Below are 20,032 nucleotides of genomic sequence, written 5' to 3' on the forward strand. Positions count from 1 at the left end.
GTTTGGTTACAAGCATCCTTCCAAATATCTTCTTTTGTGTTTATCGGAACAAAGAAATGTCGGTTTTGAAACAATTGGGAAAAAGGTAAATGATGACAGAATTTTTATTTTTGGGTAAACTGTCCCTTTAAGAACACAAGTTTAATCTGTGTTAAGCTTTTCTAGTCAGGGTGAAGGTGCCGCTTTACACAGTAACTCACATAAAAATGACATTCACAATACATCAATTACAGCAGTCTCAAAAGGCCACCAAACAGCATAAGACTATTAGGTTAAACCAGTTAACTTCTGTGCTGTGCTTAAATAAAGTGGAATCTAATTTCTTTCTGCACTTTTCTAAGAGACAAATGGCGCTATTTTACCCATCTATCAAGTAACTACACCTAGTTGGGTTATGAAATATATGCATGCCACCAAATGCAACATAACTTGAAAAAATCGAAAACAGCAATGATATCATCCTGAAGAAATAATATGATTAAATGCATTACTCATGTCTCTAACATTTCAACAAACATTTTCTTGATCATCGAAATGCTCCAAATTTAATCGTTTTTTTAAAATGGTATGCTGTCAACGGCCTTAATAACATTAAAATAAATGCTTATTCATCTTATTCATGTAATGTTGAGGGCAATACTTTGTTCTTGTCAAATGCCATTAGGGCCACTAGTCTATGAAGTTTACAGATTTGGTGGTCTTTTGGTCTGGTTTCATACTGGAACATTAACAATAAGAAAGATTACCTCACCCCACATGCTCAAACTCCCTTTACACAAAGATCCAGAAAGACAACCACAAAACACCAAAACCATGAAAGACAATGTTCCCTCGTTCCCTTGACCCCCTGCATCCCTGGTGGAATGCCTCTCCTGGTAATATCACATAAAATGGCTATTCTTTTGCTTAATTTAGTATCAAGAAAATGGCAAGTTTTCTTGATACTAAATAATAGGTATTTTGTGCCCTAGAACTCATTCGGTAGGAATCACACCGTCCCCCCAGGGGCATAGGGATTTGTAGTTTGGATGAATGTATGATAAAAGCTGCTGTTTGAAAGTGAGTGTATGGGCCATACAGAAAGTTTTTTCCTTTTTAGTGTTTTAGTGCATTTAGTAAGTCAGCCCACATTTTGGATCAACAAAAAAGCCCGTGGACCAATCCGTAAGCCCCACCTTTGCGCAACATCCGCAGACACAGAAGAGAAGCACAAGGCATCGACAAAGTAAGTAGATTAAGAAGTGGGTGTGTGTGTTAAGCTGTGGAATGGTCCTCGGAGCCAAAAGTTAAACCAAATTGTTGACATAATGGCTTAAAGTTGCAGTTAACAGAACCAGCATGCCGCTCTGGCGAGTACAGGGCCCTCTTAAAAGTGTTAAGTAGTTATCAGAGGGAGAGAGAGAGCAGGGGAGCAGGGAAAGCCAGGAGGACAGGAGTGGATCAGGAGGTTCGGGCAGGCTGGAATCCTTGACGCTTTGCATGCAGGCAATACCTGAATGTCGTAAACGGGTTTGGAAGAAGGAATGGCAGCGAATTGTCGGTAGTCAAACTTCTTTTCTGACAGGGACTAAAAGAATAGCAAACAGGCATAAGCAGTGGAAAGATTGAAAGAGAAAAGGTGGGAAATATTTATATTGCAAAAAAAAGATGGCAGGATCAATGAAGGGAGGGAAGGAAATAAAGGGTGAGAAAAAGCAGAAGCAGAAAACACAGAAGAGATACAGAGGTACAAGAAAGACATACAACAAAGAAAATCAATAATATAGAAGTTCATGGATGGTGACTGTTGTTAGGTGAACATAAGGAATGAACAAAAAAAGATTTTTGTTTTATTGTTAAAAGCAAAAACTGTATGGTATGAAATCCTGCTAAGGGAACTTAAAATACTATAAAAAATGTTAGTCAAAATTACAAGCGATACAAAAAAATGAAAAAGTGTCTCATACCAGTCTGCCTGGTGAAGTCACTGTCCGTGGACTGAGATCTGTTTTGAGAAAAGATTTACATTAATTCCCAAACAACCAATCCTCAGAATGAAGCGGTAGCGGAAGATAAGAGTATGAAATCAGAATTGTTTTATTGCCGTTCTGACAAAAAAAAGCTCCTCACCGTCCATGGGTGTAGGAGAGGGTGTGGGGGCAGGAGACGGCGACTCTGACAGTTGATCCAGGGCTCCACGCTTCTTCCCCTCTTTAGACTTGGCAATGACCATCTGAGCCTTCAATGCATCTTGCTCTAAAGACTTCATCCTAGAAAGGCAGAACGAGATGGAGTAAGACAGCAGGAGAGATGCAAGAGTACCTTTAATGTGCTGTGCATAGTGTTGATAGTTAATAGAGGAAACAAGTTAAACTTGCGATGAATAAAAGTCATGACAAGAAAACACAAAAACTAGAGATGCACTGATGTGTCATGTCTGATACAGATTGTTTCTTTAAATACCATGTAAACTTCACCATACTGAGTCCAAACAAAGACTACTCGACGATTGCTTGCTCTCTTTGTGATACCTAACATTATATAGCAGAACTAGTCTTAGTCTCATATGAGACGCGCACAGATGCATACAACCACACAAGAAACCCATTCCACATCTGACCATTTGTAGGCAGAATAACCTGCAACATATATTTTTGAAATCTCACGTTTGAGATAATGTGCCAAATACAATAAATCTAATAGTTTCAAACTTTCTACAAAAAATATGTTTTTGGTTGGTTTCAGTGCACCTCTAATATTATGTACAGCAAAGTAAAGACAAGAAACAACACTTGTTATTAAGACAAAATTAAACAGAAACAGCGATGGGTGCCAAACGTGAATAGAGTAAAAGATTCAAAAGAGGAGGAAAAGTGCTGCAAAGCTGCAAGGGCCTAACAGGGAGGTGGGGGGGGGGGGGGTTGAGCACACGTGCAGTATGCTACAAACAAAGCCACTATAAATACCTATTTGTTACCCCAAACAAAAAGTACACAATATGCTTTCAAACAATATATGCTGTATGTCCACAAGCACCCCAAGCAGCATCAAGCATCAGAACTAAGTCCCCATGATGCTTTCTGGCTGGTAAAGGCAGACCTGGGCTGACAGGAAGAGGAGGAGCAGGAAGTGGGAGGGGCTGCAGCACTGCCTAGTGATGCCCTCACACGGGATTGGTAGAGCCGCTTAGCCAGGTCTTGCTCATACTGCCTTACGTCCTCCTCTAGACCATAAGGCCTTGGGGAGCAGCAGATAAGAAAGTAGAAAGGACGGATGGTAGGAAAACACAGAAAAGAGTAAAGGGGTGGAGATGAAACGAAAAACTCTAAAGGACAGTACAGATTAAGACGAGAAGGTTTACATTGAAATTCAGGGCTATCAAAGACAAATCCACAGTAAGGCTGTGACAAAGGGATGTTGTCAAAAGTAGTATTGGACAAATGTGTGTTCATTTAGGTTGCATATGTAATGTATGTAAACAGTTTTTTGTGATGTTTTCGTGTTTCATGTTCAGGGTTAATTATGACAACATGGCCCATTTTTGGGAGGGTGATGCTAAATTGTTTAACTGTACATCTACATCTTCAGAAATAGGTCTTGTGTAGCCAAGCCTGTATAGTATAGTATAGTATGTATATATATTCAGTGCAGTAAAAAGAGACACCTAACCCTGCCCTCATGGGACATCAGAATGTCTTTGAAAGCCCTGCTCCTCATGGGAAAGGACATAAGAGAAACAGGTGCAGAATAAATGTTTAAAGCTTGGGAGAGGAGTCTGAAGAACCACAACCAGACATATCAAATTAGCTGCGTTATTGAGGAAAGCATAACTGAACAAGATTGAAGAGGAAACTGCATTGTGGCTACCTGGCTGCTCTCCACATGGCTCTCTTCTCTGCCTCCAGGGCTCGTTTTTCAGCAGGTGATAGTTCCTTGTCCATAGCAACGGAAAGCTCGGGGCTTTGCATGCGCAGGCGCTCTTGATGTCTGCGCTCTGCCTTTGCCGTCCGAATGGGGGCCCCAGATTCACCAGGGTAAACTGGGATCAAACTGTTAAAACAAACACTGGGTCAAACATTTCAAACTGCAAAACAGATTGTAGAGCCGTTCAGTTCCATCATTTACTCATCCCCAAATTGTTCCAAATCTGTATAAATTTCCTTGTTCTGTTGAACACAAAATAAAATATTTTAACGAATGTAGGAAAGCAAACAGTTCTGGGCCACTTTTGACTACCATTGTCATTTTTCCAACTATGAGAGTCAATGGGTTCGAAGAACGGTTACAAACATTCTTCCAAATATCTTTCTCTGTTTTCATCACAACAAGTAAATTTATACAGATTTGGAACAACTTGAGGGAGAATAAATGGGTGGACTGTCACTTTAATTGTAAGCGTTGATTACCCAGTCATGGAATTGGGTCTCTGCTCCAATCTAAAACCGTCTTCCACAGAATTTCGCTGGGAGTCTCCTTTACCATCGACAGAGGAAGGACTGAACAGAAGATGTTACGGTGTTAGCGGTTGCCAAGTACTACAATATGTACATAATGACATAAAACTAAAAACTGTATAAACCAGATAATCAGAACAAACAATAGCTCACCCTGAGCTGGGAGGTGTCGCATTATAGCTCGGCGGTGTGGCGCAGTGCATCGGAGACGGAAAACCATGACTTCCTATACTCTCGACTTTGTACTCCACACCATCCAAAATAACCTTTCCATGAGCCTTCATATCTGCCACCTGCTTGGCCAGATCTTCCTCATCCTCCTCCTCATCTTCATCCACTATATACTCCTGTGAACTCTGTTCAATTCGCTTTGCTAAGGAAGGATGCAATGGACGCATACACATAACTCAGTGTGATTCACTTATAAACTCAAGGTAACACTGTGGTTATGTGCTGTTAGCTTTAAAAAGACCAACCTTCTTCCTCTTTCATTTTCTTCAAGTCATCTTCTCCCACCAATGACACGCGAGGTTTGGGTTTGTTTTCTGGAGTCTGCTGCTTCACATCAATCTCAAAGTACTTCTGTCTGTCTCTGAAGGAGCGCTGTTCTGGGGTGTTTCTGCCCAAAGTGGGCGGTGTCTGGGAGAGATAGAGGGCCATTTAAGATTTTTTTTAAAACGACGATACCTTCACATACAAACATATTTTCCATGCATTGAACATGCAAGAGAAGATCCCATGAAGCTGTGAAAATCAAAGAACATACTTGACCAGAATGCACACCGTCTGTACAAAAGCTCAAATCTTTGCCACCACCAAGATGATGCAACATTAAGAACAATCAGCTGCCATCGCGTAAAATCGGATTTATCAGATGTATTTTTGAATTCAGACAAAAAATGCATTACAACTTCCGTTTGTGAGATTAACACGTGATCACATATTCCTCCCTTGGTATAATTCATGCTGTGCCACCATCTGATCCTGTTTTCTTAAAACCAAAGATATTTCTGACACAGGCGAATCAGTTTTTTTTTCTGTGAACCGAAGCGACACATTCACCTGCACCGCCACCGCTCAAGCTTAAAGAGAATCCAAAATGTCATGAACTGTCAGAACGGTTCTGCTGGAGATGAGCTGGGTACCTTCTGCTCCACTGAGGGGCGAGACAGGCGTGGCACGGCTGCCAGGCTCCTGTACTCGAGGCGATCAGAGTTGAGGGAGGGACGAGGGGTGACGGGAACACCACCATCATCCTCAAACACCTCATTGTTCAACTGAAAGACCCATGTACACGAACAGCGCATCAATACCATGCTTACAAACAATACTGGGGTGCACTCATGTCATTGTGGAGACACACTATCAAAAGAATAGTTACACAAAAACAGTGTGTCGTCTTTTTTGGAGTCAGGGTCATACAATAGTGCATGTCATTAAGTAAACTAATTCAAGACCACATACCTCTGGAGATGTTGGTTTTGCATTGATGTTGTTTCTCTGAGCATACAAATCCTAAAAAGGCAAAAAAGAGAGAGAGAGATAAGAAAACCATGTAAAAAAGTAAAAATATATACAAGTTAAATACACATCAGTCAGACAAAAAGGTTTTCCACACATGTTCCACCACAAGGAGTCACAATATCAAAAACACTAAATGAGTGATGGATGATGCACATTAGTGTCCCTGTGAGATCAACACCATCTTATGAGTGACTCATGCACAACAGCAAACAAGCTCCCGAAGTCCAACATGAAGAATGTGTGATCACGTACTGGAAAATGGGGGACCACAACATGCTCACAACCTCGAGGAGCATTAGTCCTACCTGTGGGGGATCCAGTACGGCCAGGGAGTGTGGCACAGCAGCGAAGGCCTTATATACCTGCTTGATATTCAATCCCTCAAATGTGTCAGGGGAGGGGGCAGGAGGCTGCATGGGGGGGTCGGGGGTTGAGGGCCACGGAGTGGGGGATAGAAAAACAGAGAGAGGACAAAAAGGATGGAACAGCCAATGAGAGACAGATAGGGAGAAATAGTATGGAGCATGTAGCCGGCTTGTGTGGATGAGAAGATGGAGGAAAGATTGAGGTGGATGGTCGGGGAAACTGACTTTGGGTGATATTCCGGTTTACGCAGGTATCCTGAGATGTGAGCGTAAACCTTGCTGTACAAACGATGTGGTTTGTGTGATTTGAAAAGAAAGAAATTAAAGAGAGACCTTGATAGAAAACAGGCACAATGTTACTTGAAATGAAAAGACTAAAACGTTTCTGAGTTGGTAAGTCTTTGGTTATCTTATCTGTCCAGGATAATGGTGTGACAGTTTAAAAGGCTTCATACGGGAAGAACAAAATCACACCTTTTCGTATATACATAAATACGACCGAAAACGCAACAGTCGCAGAAAGCTCTGCTGGTCTTTAGACAATAGTAACTGAAGATGAAAGGGTTCAGACAGTGGTGATGGATCTTACAGTGGTCTGAGAGTTGATGGGAGAGAGGCCATGCTGGAAAGGATTGGGACTGCTGTGGCCATCCTGACTGACTGGGGACGCAGGGGGTCGAACCCGAGACAGAGGCTGGATGGCACCCGGTTTAGTCTAGAAAGAAAAGAATATAGCTGATCATCATTTTTTTTTCATTATAACCAAGCATCTAGGAAATAGATTAGGATGGTACCTGCTAAACAATTAACAGTGCCATTTACAGAAGTATTTGCCTGTATTTAAAGTGATAGTTCACCCACAACTGAAAATTCTGTCATCATTTCTTGTCATAAACAATATATGACTTTCTTCTGCAGAACACAAAAGAAGATATTATGAAGAACGAACAATGGCAGTACCCATTCACTTCTATTATATGGACACAAAACCAATGCAAGTTAATGGGTACAGCCGTAGTCAAACAGGTTTGAAATGACGAGAGGGTGAGTAAATAATGACATTTTTAGGTGAACTATGCCTTTAACATGTGGTGTTTACACAATAATGGCTGAAAAAGTACTCTCTCTCCAATTAAGTCTAGTTTAAAGGCAGACGTCTGCACTACAGGACACTCACTGATTAATTCTCTTTGGTATTTCCATTGGAGGGAAAAGGAATGCTTGACTAGAACACAAACAACGAAAAAGATGTAAAACTCTGTGAAAGACCTTTAGTGTTCAGTGATTTCACCATGGCTTGTGACCATTATGAGATTTTTGTATTACTTCATGCACAGTTGAATCATTTTTAATATCCAGACTTTACAACATATAGATAACATTTTAAAAGGCCCTGATATTTTAAGATTTTGCATGTCCCTTGCATGTCCGTCTTCAAAAGGTTCTAATAAACTGTAAATCTGTTATTTAGAGTTTACAAGCATTTAACCGAAGCCTTTTAAGTATGTTTAATAAATCAACTGCTATCTCTTAAGTCGTCGACTCATAATAAGACACTCCATACACTTCACAATGCCTCAACAAGCATTGTTAATCTATGAAGCTGTGGTTAAAAGCTCACATCTGTTCAGTACAAACTATACATGAAGGCACTTCAACAGTAAAGCATTTCATTGAGCATATCCTGCATGTCATGCTCTCTGCAGCAGAGCTCCACGCAGGCCAGTGAAAGGGCTAGGCAGCCCGCTTACATATCGAACATCTCCTCCAAGAGACTGTAGAGGATAGAGGAAACGTCATGATGAGACTGCAAACCCATCCACCCGTTTTGTGAACATGGTTCTTAAACCTTTTACAAAGTCAAATTACAGCACTTTCAATGTGTGCTTTCACATTTTCCCAGTATACATAATCACAAAAAGTGATGATAAAAAAGATGGAAGACCATTTCTTCCATCATTAAACTAGCAAAAATGCATTCTGACCTTAGCACACTTGCGCCGTCGTTAAAATAGGGCCACATTCTAACACAAATGTCATGTTATCTCATGAGATACTCAAAATGGCAAAGCTTGTCAAAACGTAAAAACTCATTGGTTCTCATACGACTTGTGACAAAACATGAGACGTGTGAAAACCAACAAGATTTGTAGTTTTTGTCATGTCTGCAAAATCGCTCGGCTTTGCCTTTTTACATTTCAATTTCTCAACAAAAGCTGATTTTCTATAAACTTCCAATCAGCTTTCTCTCAGGCTACAGAAGACATTCATTACACTTGGAAATCATTTGGATTACTGTAACGTTGAATGTACTTGCTTTTTGTAGGTCCTTTGACATTTTGAATCTCATATACATTTTAATATACAATTATTTTTGTTCAACTGAAGAAACGGTCATAAACATCTGGGATGGCATGAAGGTGAGAAAGTTAATCGAGCATTTTTAGTTTTGGGTGAACTATTCCTTTAATGACTGATGGTTTGAAACTGAACTTACCTGTGAGTTGTATGGAGAATGTGCTGTATCACGGACAGGACTGTCAATCCTGAGGGGCTCAGAGGGGGAAGCCTGAAGCACAGGATTAAAAATATAATCAAAACATGTAACAAGTCAACAAGTAAAGATACAGAATTGCTCAAAATCTATACAGTATATCCCAAAGCAAGATGCCATTCCCAATAAGCAAGATAAGCATAATTAAAGGTTCAGCCAAGTATTGAATATTACAAAATAATCACATGAACTTAATTGGAAGGGTTTCATCTTTAAAATTAAACATTAACAACTATATATAATAGGCTTACACATTGTTCTTCCAACATGCTTGATAACAAATGCACCACAGATCATCCACAATCATATCCAGACCATTATGTCATGCTATAGGACAAACATTTTTAACTGCTTGTACGTTCCTCTAAACGGTATCCTCCTTACCCTCCACCCTTTTCATTTAACACCTGTTGAGTTCACATTCAAAGCATTCTCAGGTCCCGGGAATGTTCGAATGCCTAAAGACCCCAGGGTCACTATAAAACAGGCCCTTCATAGTGTTCCACTTTTTCTAAATATAGTACATTTAGCAAATAACTCTTATGATGTTTATCTATTTATAAATCTGCAAATAATTGCACTTTTTATAACCAGGAGACACACTGAAATATATCAGTCAATCGAAAACAGCTGTCCTCATAGATCTCTGCAAGACATTTGCAACTGAGGTGGTATGTTAACTCTAAATGTCTACAAACGTCACACACCATGCTTTCCCCGAAAACACACTCTCCAAGGCTGCTTGCCTTGCTGTACAACCAGGGCTGCAGCTGCCCATGGCTGCCATAACCCACAGGTGGCCCTGATAAAATACGATCCTCGGGAGGCCGGCCTTTACTCTTGCGATTAGCCACAAGGAAGGGATTTTCACTAAAGCAGATTGGCTGGGAGTCCACAAGACATTCTTCATCCTCTGTAGCCTCTTGTGGGACCCCTAGAGTTGGGAAGGGGTCCTGTGCAGGAGCTTGGGGGTGTTTGGATACCGCTGAACTTGCAGCAGGGCAGTTTGAAGACGGAGGGGGGACAACAGGTTCTACATGGTACATAGAAGCATGAACCTTCTCAAAACGCAGGGGGTCTACAGGGCCAGCTGACATGGCAGCCTCCATTGGGATGAATGTAGCAAAGGAAGAAGAAAACTGAGGAATGAGAAAGAATGTGAGTGAGACAAAAGGCAGAAATAAAGTAAGAAGAGACAAAAACTAAAGACACACAAGAAAGAAAATGAGACACTAATGTTGAAAACAGATCAAGAAAATAAGAGAAGCATTATGGACACAAGCAAATGGGTTGAATTGAGTGATATCCATGTGAAATTCTCAAGCAACTACCAGTTACTCAGATTCAGATGAATAAGGTGCTAAATATAGTTATCCCATCATCCTGAGAAATCTCACAATATACTAACTGATTCTAGAGAACAAGCCTCACTAACTTTATGATGGGATTCTATATTCATGCAATAACCTCAAAGGGATAGCTTACCCCAAAATGTCAAATTTATGAACTTTCCTTGCTTTCTGTCCTGGAGAACACAAAATATATTTTGAAGAACACTGGTCCAAACAACTTGGCCCCCATTGACTTCCATCGTATGAACACAAAATCTCCAAATACTTTGCTTTGTGTACCACATAAGAGCCATATATAGGTGAGGGCAAATAGATGATGACAAAATTGTTATTTGGGGTGAAGTATCCCTGTAACTACAACACAAACCCTGACAGTCTCAAATCTAAAACAATCCATCTCATAATAAACATCACCTGCCAGTATATTTTAATGGCCATTTGTTAAATCACCCAGAACAAAATGTAACAAACAAAGCATACAAGCAATTATATAGCTACATCATATGTAGAGCAAATATCTATAAAGTATTATACGCTTTAAGTAGCCTGTTAACAGAACAAATAGTTGTGTGATTATCACCAGCACACAATAACAGGACAATAAAGAGTACTTTTACGAGACAGACACCCTCATGTCATTCCAAACCTGTATGACTTAATTTCTTCTGTGGAAAACAAAAGACATTTTGAGAAAGATCTTGGTGAAATTGTGTCCATACACTAGAAGTCAATAGGGTCCAAATCTCGTTTGGTTACCAACATTCTTCAAAATATCTTCTTTTGTGTTCTGCAGAAGAAAGCCAAACAGGTTTGGAATGACATGGTCAGTAAATGATGAAAGAATATTCATATTTGGGTGAACGATCTCTTCAAGATGTATCTGTATTGTACAGCTAAGGGTCTCGTACTGATGGACTGCTCTTAAAAGGTCTTGTGCAGATAAAAGATACTGCTCTACAAACCAGTCTCTATAAATAGTTCTGACTGATGGAACTAAACCGTTCTTCATACACCACAAATAACGTGTGGCTGAAAGCCTTGTGCTAGTGTCCCTGTCTAAGAGCAGTCAAGCCCCTTTCATTCCTCACTTGACTTTGCCAACAGCTGCTATTGCTATGTAGGTTAGACATTCCCAGAAAAGATACACAGGCTAGAAATTCTTACAAAGGAACAAGGAATATCATAAGGTTCATAATGCAAATTGCACGTCTGAAAATGCACAAAGCAAATAACCCATTGCTATATTATACTACCAATCACCACTAAAAGCATTAAGTACATAATAATTATGTATGAAGCAGTTATATTTAATATATTGAAAACAATATTTAAATGTTTTCAATAATGTGATATTTAATAAGCTAGCTTTTATTCATTCGCATTGAAAACAACTCACATGGATAGCTCTTTCTGAGTTTGGATTTTGGTCGAAAGTAAATAATTGCCATTACAATTTGTGTTTTCACAGACTTGCTATGAATGTTCGTCAATCTTCTCTTTCTTTCAAATATTTGTCATTCACAATACTTGTTAATGTATTATTTGTTCACATTGGTAGATTACAATTCTGACACTGAAATATCTATTCGGTATTGTACAATTCGTAATAGACATTATTACGGACTTAACATCAACTCCAACTCCATCAAAATTGGTGATGCTATAAATATTTCTTCAGCAATCGAAACCTCAATGAGACACGCAAACAAAACACAGAGATGGAAAAGTACAGAAAGAAGTAAAAGGATAGATTAAAAGAAAGGACAAAGTAATAGCACTCACAGTAAGTTGACAGCAGCTCTGCTGATTTCCAAGCGCCTGGACTCTAGACAACTTCACTTTCAAGACACTGAGATCTACTACAAGTCCCTCATCCTTAATGGACACACCCATTGAATAGCTTGTCCAATCAGCTCACAACATTTCATTTAAAACAACTGAATGAACTGCAGTCAGCTGTCAGACAGCACACCCCCACCAAGCCACTTCAAGCATGAGTAAATATAATCTGTTTTGTCAGTGGTATGATAGGAATCCATGCCGGTGTTGCGGCACATTTAGGCAAGCAGCTGGACTGCTTCACTTTTGGAAGTATTAGTAAAAGAAGCACTGCTGGAAAAAGTAGAGCATGACCTGATTATGTTTCAGAAAACCAAAACCTTGATCACTTCAAAACACATTTATAAAGTTATGAGGATACTCATACGGAATCTGCACCCTGCAGATTTCAAATGCCAAATCTTTTACAATGTTCTACACATCCACTGTCCTTCACAAGTTGTTTCATATTTTGACAAATATTTCGGTTTATTTATTGCTTATGTTATATGTCTTTTTGACCAATATGTGGCCTTTATCAATGCGGTCTCAAAATTATCTATGTGTTTGTGTCTTTTTTCTGAGCAAATTTCCTTTAGTTTCACATGAAACAGCCATTTCCAGAAGTGAATCAGATAAGTTATTGTGTGATGAACTTGTATGAAGTGGCTCTGAAATAAACTTGAAGGCCATTTTTTGGCACAAATTGTACAGCAGTCATGTGCTATTAGGGCTGTGTATTGGCAAGGGCCTCACGATACGATACATATCACGATAGATGGGTCCCGATACAATATATCACAATACATTCGATACGATACAAACGTTCGATATATTGCAATAATTTGTTTTAAATAAATACAAATTAAGAGTGAGCTAAAAATACATGTTGGTGTGTACAATCTATGGTATTCTGGTATGTTCATCACATTATAGTGATAACTCTGCACACACAAAAGATTCCATTGAATTTTATTAAGAAAGCTATTTATAAGAGGTATTTGTCATCTTGCTTACACAGTGTTACTGAACAGCGAACATATAATGTTTAAAGTGCATATTTAGTCATTAAACATTTAAGTGCAAATGCCACAAAAAACTTATTTTTTTCAGTATGTTGTTAATAAAAAAACAAAGTACATTAAAATCTATTCATAAAACTGAAATTGTCAGTATGACTCTCTTTTATATCCCACTCCACCAGTGCAGTTTTCAGTAACTCCACAATGTTTATGCCAGTATGGCTCGTCTCATGCATTGCGCGTGTCTGTGGTTGTGATGCAATCCTAACATACGATGCATTGCAAGTCAGGGTCACTCGCTCTACCGAGCTAAGGGATTTTTTTACCTCTTCGTAATTCCCGGGTACTTCTACGTCCGTTATGTGCCTGCGAATCGGAATCACATAACACAGCTAGTGTTCACCATATGCCCGAAGCCGGGGTTTCCAACCACACTGTCGCAAATCCTTACAAATAAAATACACCACCGACTCTGTTATTTTCTTTGCACGAGCTAAGATATACGGAAGCTTGTTGGTGATTTTATATGAATGAATCTACTTTACGCCATTTGCTTTCTCGCACCCGCATACTTTTAAAACATTGTCCGTATGACAGCGAATCACAGCGACATCAACAGGAACGGAAAAAATGGTTATGCGATGAAACGTCATTTTGAATCCATTCAAAACATGACTTATTTAAGGTATCGATACTATAGGTTGGACTATCGATACACTATCGTGAAAAAAATTATCACAATAGTTAGCTGTATCGATAATTTTGCACAGCCCTATGTGCTATGTACCATAAAATTAAATCTGTGAGGAATGTAATGCACATTTAACTTACTTAGTTGGGTTATAAGTCCAATACACTGCAGTTGTCTATCAAGTATCTTGATTCTTGGTGCTTTCTACTAATTGTAAATTGACGTTCAATAACTTACTCTATTAACTTTCTGTAGACTGGTTGTAGGTAGTGCTGCCAGTGTCTTGTAGTCCAGTTTTAATGGTCCAGTGCTCAAATTCTGTAGGTAAATGAATGAAGACACACAGAATAAATATTGTTTTTCTAAACGCAGCAAATGCTGCAACTTTCATTTGGACTTTTCAATAAACTTCAATAAAGTTCCTGTGACTGAGATTTATACAGTTATATTTTGACAGAAGCACATTTTTTGTATCAAAATGTATTCGAGTTACAGTTTTATAATATGGATCTTGTCTTAAAGTGCACACTCTCAGCTTTATTTAGAGTGACTTTACATCCAGAACCTTAACTCGAATACATTTTGAAACACAGCTAAAATAAAAAAATTTAGCTTCTGTCCAAATATTTATGAACCTAACTGTATGCAATTCATATTTTCTGTTTATGTTCAAGGTGATTGCTGTTTTGGTCCTGGCGCCCTACTGCGGGGCAAAGACAGGGAGGGCATAAGGCCTCACCTCAGTTTCCTCCTCCAGCAAGCGAGTTGCCTCCTCTCGCTCCAAACGCATACGCTCCTTTACCAGAAGAGGGAGGGTAAGAGCAAGAGGAAGGGGAGGTGGTTTATGGTGACCATTCACACACACACACACACACACACACACACACACACACACACACACACACACACAAACACACAAAGTGTGCACACACAAAGATGGACACACACAAAGATGGACACACACAAAGATGGACACACACAAAGATGGACACACACAAAGATGGACACACACAAAGATGGACACACACACACACACACACACACACACACACACACACAATGAAATCCATTGCAATAATGAGAATGAGGGGTATGTGATGAATGAATGAGAACAAAGACCCATGAATGTATTTTGATAAAGGGGGGAATGAATTCAAATAAAATGTGATGTGGTATGTGGAATGAGATGCATTCAGAAGGATTTGGGGACGGAAGGGGCAACAGAAAGAAAAGGACAGATCCACATATATTAGCAAGTTATAAAGAAGATATTTGGAAATGGTTAAAAGTTTTTAGCAGTTTGTATTTTATAACAGATGATAAATCACTTACCACTTTCTCCATGTCCTCCTGTTCCCACTGTGACGTCTCCCTCACCATTTCCACCTCCTGCAGAAACAACCAGGAAGACAGGTGCCGTTTTATTCCCGAATACGTGTTTGCATTTCTTGGTGCTGTGTGATGAAGACAGTGATTCTCACCTTTTGCATAATGTCAATTTCTTCAGGACTCAGGTCTCTGTCAACTGAAGAGATGCTTTCCATACTGTTCTTACGCACAATACCGGCCGCAAAAGGGTTTGCAATAACACCAGGGGATGCCTGAAAACCCCAAAAGCATTATCATGTGATGTCATAAATATGTTACAAGTCATTTGGACCGCTGTACGGTACACCATGAATCATGGCTCCTACTTCTAAGGGTTGAATAACCCAAGTACTTACCTCCAGGCCAGCAACATTTCTTGGATCAAAGCCATCACATACAAGCACGACCAGGGAATCACCGGAAGCACGCAAGACTCTCACTGCTTCCGTGTGCGTCATTCCCAGCAGACTGTTGTTGCCAACCTCGAGAATACGCATGCCCACCTGCAGACGCCCATCTCGCGCTGCTCCGCCACTGGAGCTCACCTACAAAAAAATATTTGAGAAACAGTTCAGGACTTAAATAGTAAAAATAATAAACTTATAATTAACATAAGAAAAGTTGTTTACAACCCGACAATAATGCTTTAAAACAACATGAGGTAATCAGACAAAATATTTGAAAAAGTTAACAGGAGTTTGTGTCAAATACTTGAGCTAAGTGTCTCCTAATGATGGATACCTTGGAAATGAAGATGCCTTCATCTGTGGGGTCAAAGGGGTTACCCGCATGGCCTTTAGCTCCGCCCCTAATGCTGATGCCCAGCTTTTCTCCAGGCTGCTTGGTAATGACAATCTCCTACACAATGACACGTGCAAAGTTTTGAATTAGAGAGCATGTAGAAATGCTATTAACCTCTTATTATATTGCTCTCTAAAAACAAACGGCAAACCTGCATGCCAGGTGGTGAGGGATCTCTGCGCACTAGCATGCGGATCTCCTGCTTGTTGGCGAGCAGGGATCTGACGGCTTCCTGGTGCGTGGCATGTCGCAGGTCAATAGCGTTTACCTCCAAGATACGATCACCTACACGCAGCCCACTCTGTGAGGCCAATCCATTAGGAATAACCTAGACAAACAATAAAGCCACCAAAATTCATTCAAGACAAGTCTTCAAGACAATGAAACATGCAAAAAATTGGCACAGAGCTGCACAACTCAAGGCATTTTCTTCTTGCTTATAAAACAATCTAATTTACCTTTGATATGAACACTCCCGGCTCATTGATTCCGAAGGGGTGGCTGGCATGGTCGCTACCCCCCACAATACTCAAACCCAGAGGACCACCTGCTTTGACCAGGGTCACTTCCTGTTCAGGCAGGAAATTCAGAAGATGCAATCCATGTTAAAGTTGGTATGACAATAGAATTGCAATAGATTTAACAATGACTGAACAATAAATAAACATTTTGACCAGTGACGACATAACAGATTTTCATGAAATTTAAAGGAACAGTTCACCAAAAAGGAAAATTCTGTCTTCATTTACTCACCCTCATGTTGTTCCCAATTTGAACACAAAGATTTTGGGATGAATGTGTGTAACATAACAGTTCTTGGTCACCATTGTCTATAATAGTTGTCTGCCAAGAACTGTTTGGTCACTAGCATTTTTACATATTTGGAGCAACATGCCAATGAGTAAATTAATTTTGGGATGAACTGTCCCTTTAAGTTGGGTTATCAAGCAAGAACATCAATAAACCTACATACAGGTACATGAAAATTCATGTTGACGTCTATTCAAATTTGATGACTATATAACTTTGAATTAGCAGAGCACCCATAAGGAGTGATCATTAGACACCACACAGAGTGGCTTCTACCCAAATCAAAGCCAAAACACAATCCTAATATAACTAACTATACGCAATATTCATACCATGCACCACTTTCGCTGTTGGGCAAGGCATTAAAAACGACAAAACTACCATAAGAATACATTTCAATAGTTATCCAAACCTTAAAGTAATGCATTTATTTTAGAAATGCATCTGGTAATCCATTACAATGATAAACACATTTGGTCCTGTTCTCACCTCAATGGGGTACTCATCTTCCATGGGGCAGTTGAGGTGGTTTCCAATGTGTTCGTCTCCTCCCTCTTCTTGCTCAGGTGAGTCAGAAGGCTCGGGAGGAGGGGGGGAATGAGGCCGTGTTCGAGGGGAGGTGCCCCCTGCACTGGCCTGCTCCCGATCGACCACAAGGGTGATGGTGGGGGAGGTGCCGGTAAGCAGCGCTACTGCCTGGTCATGCCTGGCCTCTGTCATGTCTACACCATTGATCTGGAGCGACAGCCAAACACCAAAAGGTGAGGGAGAGTCAGAAAGATCCGGTTTGCCAGGATGGGTAGAGAATGCCTCGATGCTGAGGTTGTAATGATAAATCTTACAGGCTTGTAAAGTGATGCATGTCAGTGGAGCTGGAGCTTTGGTTAATTTTCAGGGTTACAGTTCACGGGTGTTAGTTGGGAAAATGTGTTAAGTGCAATAAGGCCTGATTTAAAGCTAATGCACATACAAAGCCCTTTAGGCATTCAGAGTCTGTAAAGGTAATCTCAGCTTCACCATCATATTTGTTACTTTAAGCCTGGGTTTTTAGTGTAAATCATGCATGAAGCTTAAAATGCTCAGCGGTGTCATAAAACAGTCTCACAAGGGAAGTTATAAAATGTAAAGGGATGTGCAACAGGTGAAAGAGGAAAGAGCAAAGAGGAAAATGAGTCAAATATCTAATAAACCTAAATGTGCATCCACTGTAAATATACTTGATTATGATTTTCTTTCTATTGCAGAACACAAAGGAAGATATTTTGAAGAATGTTGGTAACCGAACAACGGCGGTACCTATTGATTTCTATTGTATGGACACAGAACCCATGTTGTTTGATTATCAACATTCTTCAAAATATCTTAATTTGTGTTCTGCAGAAGAAAGAAATGACAAGATGGTAATAATGACAGAATTTTTGGGTGAACAATGCCTTTACTAGTGCTGTTGTCAGTTTTTAGTTCACCCTATTGGCCAAGAACCATACTCTAAACGGTTCTGAATTTTGTGATTTGTTTCTTCAAAACAATAAGTGCAACGTGGTGTAACAGTCTAACACCGTGTCTACACCAGACACGACATGACAACCTGCTTGTTCCTAATGTTTTTTTTAGCATCGCGCAGCATCCAGTGAGAACAACATTTTAACTTATAATGGGCTGTAATGCCTTTCTAATGTCTTTTGTGTCGCGTCGCTTGCATCCGGTGTCGACACGGTGTACGTTGGCCCAGCTTCTTGTAAGAAAGCCTATTCTATATTTCTGAGTACTGTGTTTAGCAGTAAGACGTTCATCCAGTGTGACAAACAGGGGTCAGCACTGACCATTCAGTACCGGCGCTTACCACAAGGTCAAAGAGCAGTAGCTGCTATGGTAACGCATGCAGTTACCATGACAGCAGGCCCACAGATCAAGCCAAAATCCTCCCATCCCAACACCGACATCAACGCGTCGAGTAGTTTGTTAGTGCACATCCATGCAAGGACAGAGCAGAGAAAGCAACATCTCGAAATAGAGATAAAGTGCTCAAGGGAGTCAAAGATTTGGGAACAGTTTCCGACAATGCTGTAAGGTTTTCAGGAGAGTAGTGCACATTTAGGTCATTTCACGGTTTAGCGTGAAGCAGAAAAGTTATGGATACAACACACAAATTGCTAATTTACTGAACTCATGAAGTGAACAGGATAAAAATAAAGCTGCAACAAGACAATTTACTACAATTCATCCTGATATAAAATGAATTCAGGTAAATTCATCTAATAACTAGGTCCATTTGATGATTTACACGTTTATAATTTTAAATCCAAAGTATTTGGGTAAGCATTTCAAATTTCAACAACGTTTCTCAAATCGCTTACTGCACCTTTAACATAGAAACAATTCATAAAGTGTCCCTTTCTAATTTAGAGAGAGAAAGGTGCAGATAGACTCACTGAAATGACCCTGTCTCCCACGTGTAGGATGTTGTCTCGGTGAGCAGCTCCTCCTTCAGCAATTCGGGAGATGAAGATTCTCTGAGAGTTTAGCAGAAGAACAGAGTGAGACAACAGAACTCCCAAATAACCTTTCTTTATGAGCAAATATCACAATTCTCACAATGCTTTGAATGTTTAGGGAGAGACAGAGCAGTGAAATCACAGAAACTGTCCTCACATGCAGCTGGTCGACAGGGCTCAATGCTTCTGCTATATGTTAAAGCCGTGTGTGTTCAGCAGACTATTGCAACATGCAGCACTACCACGACCCTGCTGAACTCAGCCTAAAATTACCCACCATGGTTTAACAGTCTGTTTTACATTGCCAGAAAACGTGGCACCGACCAACCAACAATATGTGTAAATATACATTTAAAACACAGATGGAACAGGTATTTTTTCTACATTCAAGGCCACATTACTCTTCAGCCAACTCTATAGCTGCTAAAATCTTTTAACCTCATCACAAAAATCCAGATCCTTTGTCGGCACTTTAACAGCATGCTCTCTAGATTTGTGAACCGAACATTGCATGACACAGGCTCAAATTAGCAGGCAGGCTGTTAGATTAAGCACACAAAAGAATTTGTTAGTAAAAGCTAACTCAAATGTCAAGCAGAAGGACAAATGCAGAACTTACAAATCACAAATGTGTGTGCATATGCTAATGTGTGACTATGTCTCCTCCATGTGTGTCAAAAGATAGAGGGCAGTACCATGCGTGTCTGCAACGGAGGGCCAAAAATACTTCACCCCCCTGCCTGCCTCTAATCTAACACCCTATCAGGTGTCAGGCCCTGTTATTCTAATCATCGTTGCC

General features: G+C 40.0%; 1 protein-coding gene across 17 annotated transcripts in view; it reads right to left on the reverse strand.

Annotated features, from left to right (window-relative positions):
• Positions 1 to 20,032, reverse strand: part of scrib (scribble planar cell polarity protein) — a 67,133-nt gene that overhangs the window by 4,689 nt on the left and 42,412 nt on the right. For 3 of the 17 annotated variants that reach the window (XM_079468437.1, XM_079468428.1, XM_079468440.1), the window contains exons 19-39: positions 19,171 to 19,251; positions 17,228 to 17,473; positions 16,387 to 16,497; positions 16,080 to 16,256; positions 15,869 to 15,985; positions 15,484 to 15,672; positions 15,241 to 15,360; positions 15,092 to 15,148; positions 14,499 to 14,555; positions 13,997 to 14,077; positions 8,820 to 8,891; positions 6,912 to 7,037; positions 5,898 to 5,948; positions 5,579 to 5,710; positions 4,910 to 5,072; positions 4,587 to 4,806; positions 4,386 to 4,475; positions 3,847 to 4,029; positions 2,110 to 2,249; positions 1,947 to 1,984; positions 1,493 to 1,567 (exon numbers count right to left, since the gene is read on the reverse strand). In XM_079468437.1, coding sequence (XP_079324563.1) covers positions 1,493 to 1,567; positions 1,947 to 1,984; positions 2,110 to 2,249; positions 3,847 to 4,029; positions 4,386 to 4,475; positions 4,587 to 4,806; positions 4,910 to 5,072; positions 5,579 to 5,710; positions 5,898 to 5,948; positions 6,912 to 7,037; positions 8,820 to 8,891; positions 13,997 to 14,077; positions 14,499 to 14,555; positions 15,092 to 15,148; positions 15,241 to 15,360; positions 15,484 to 15,672; positions 15,869 to 15,985; positions 16,080 to 16,256; positions 16,387 to 16,497; positions 17,228 to 17,473; positions 19,171 to 19,251 — 2,526 coding nt within the window. The remainder of the gene's footprint in view (positions 1 to 1,492; positions 1,568 to 1,946; positions 1,985 to 2,109; positions 2,250 to 3,846; positions 4,030 to 4,385; positions 4,476 to 4,586; positions 4,807 to 4,909; positions 5,073 to 5,578; positions 5,711 to 5,897; positions 5,949 to 6,911; positions 7,038 to 8,819; positions 8,892 to 13,996; positions 14,078 to 14,498; positions 14,556 to 15,091; positions 15,149 to 15,240; positions 15,361 to 15,483; positions 15,673 to 15,868; positions 15,986 to 16,079; positions 16,257 to 16,386; positions 16,498 to 17,227; positions 17,474 to 19,170; positions 19,252 to 20,032) is intronic. The other 14 variants (XM_079468442.1, XM_079468441.1, XM_079468432.1 and 11 more) reach the window with 7 other exon arrangements.

The sequence above is a fragment of the Barbatula barbatula genome, assembly GCF_947034865.1.
Source record: "Barbatula barbatula genome assembly, chromosome: 1".
In the NCBI taxonomy this organism is placed as follows: domain Eukaryota; kingdom Metazoa; phylum Chordata; class Actinopteri; order Cypriniformes; family Nemacheilidae; genus Barbatula; species Barbatula barbatula.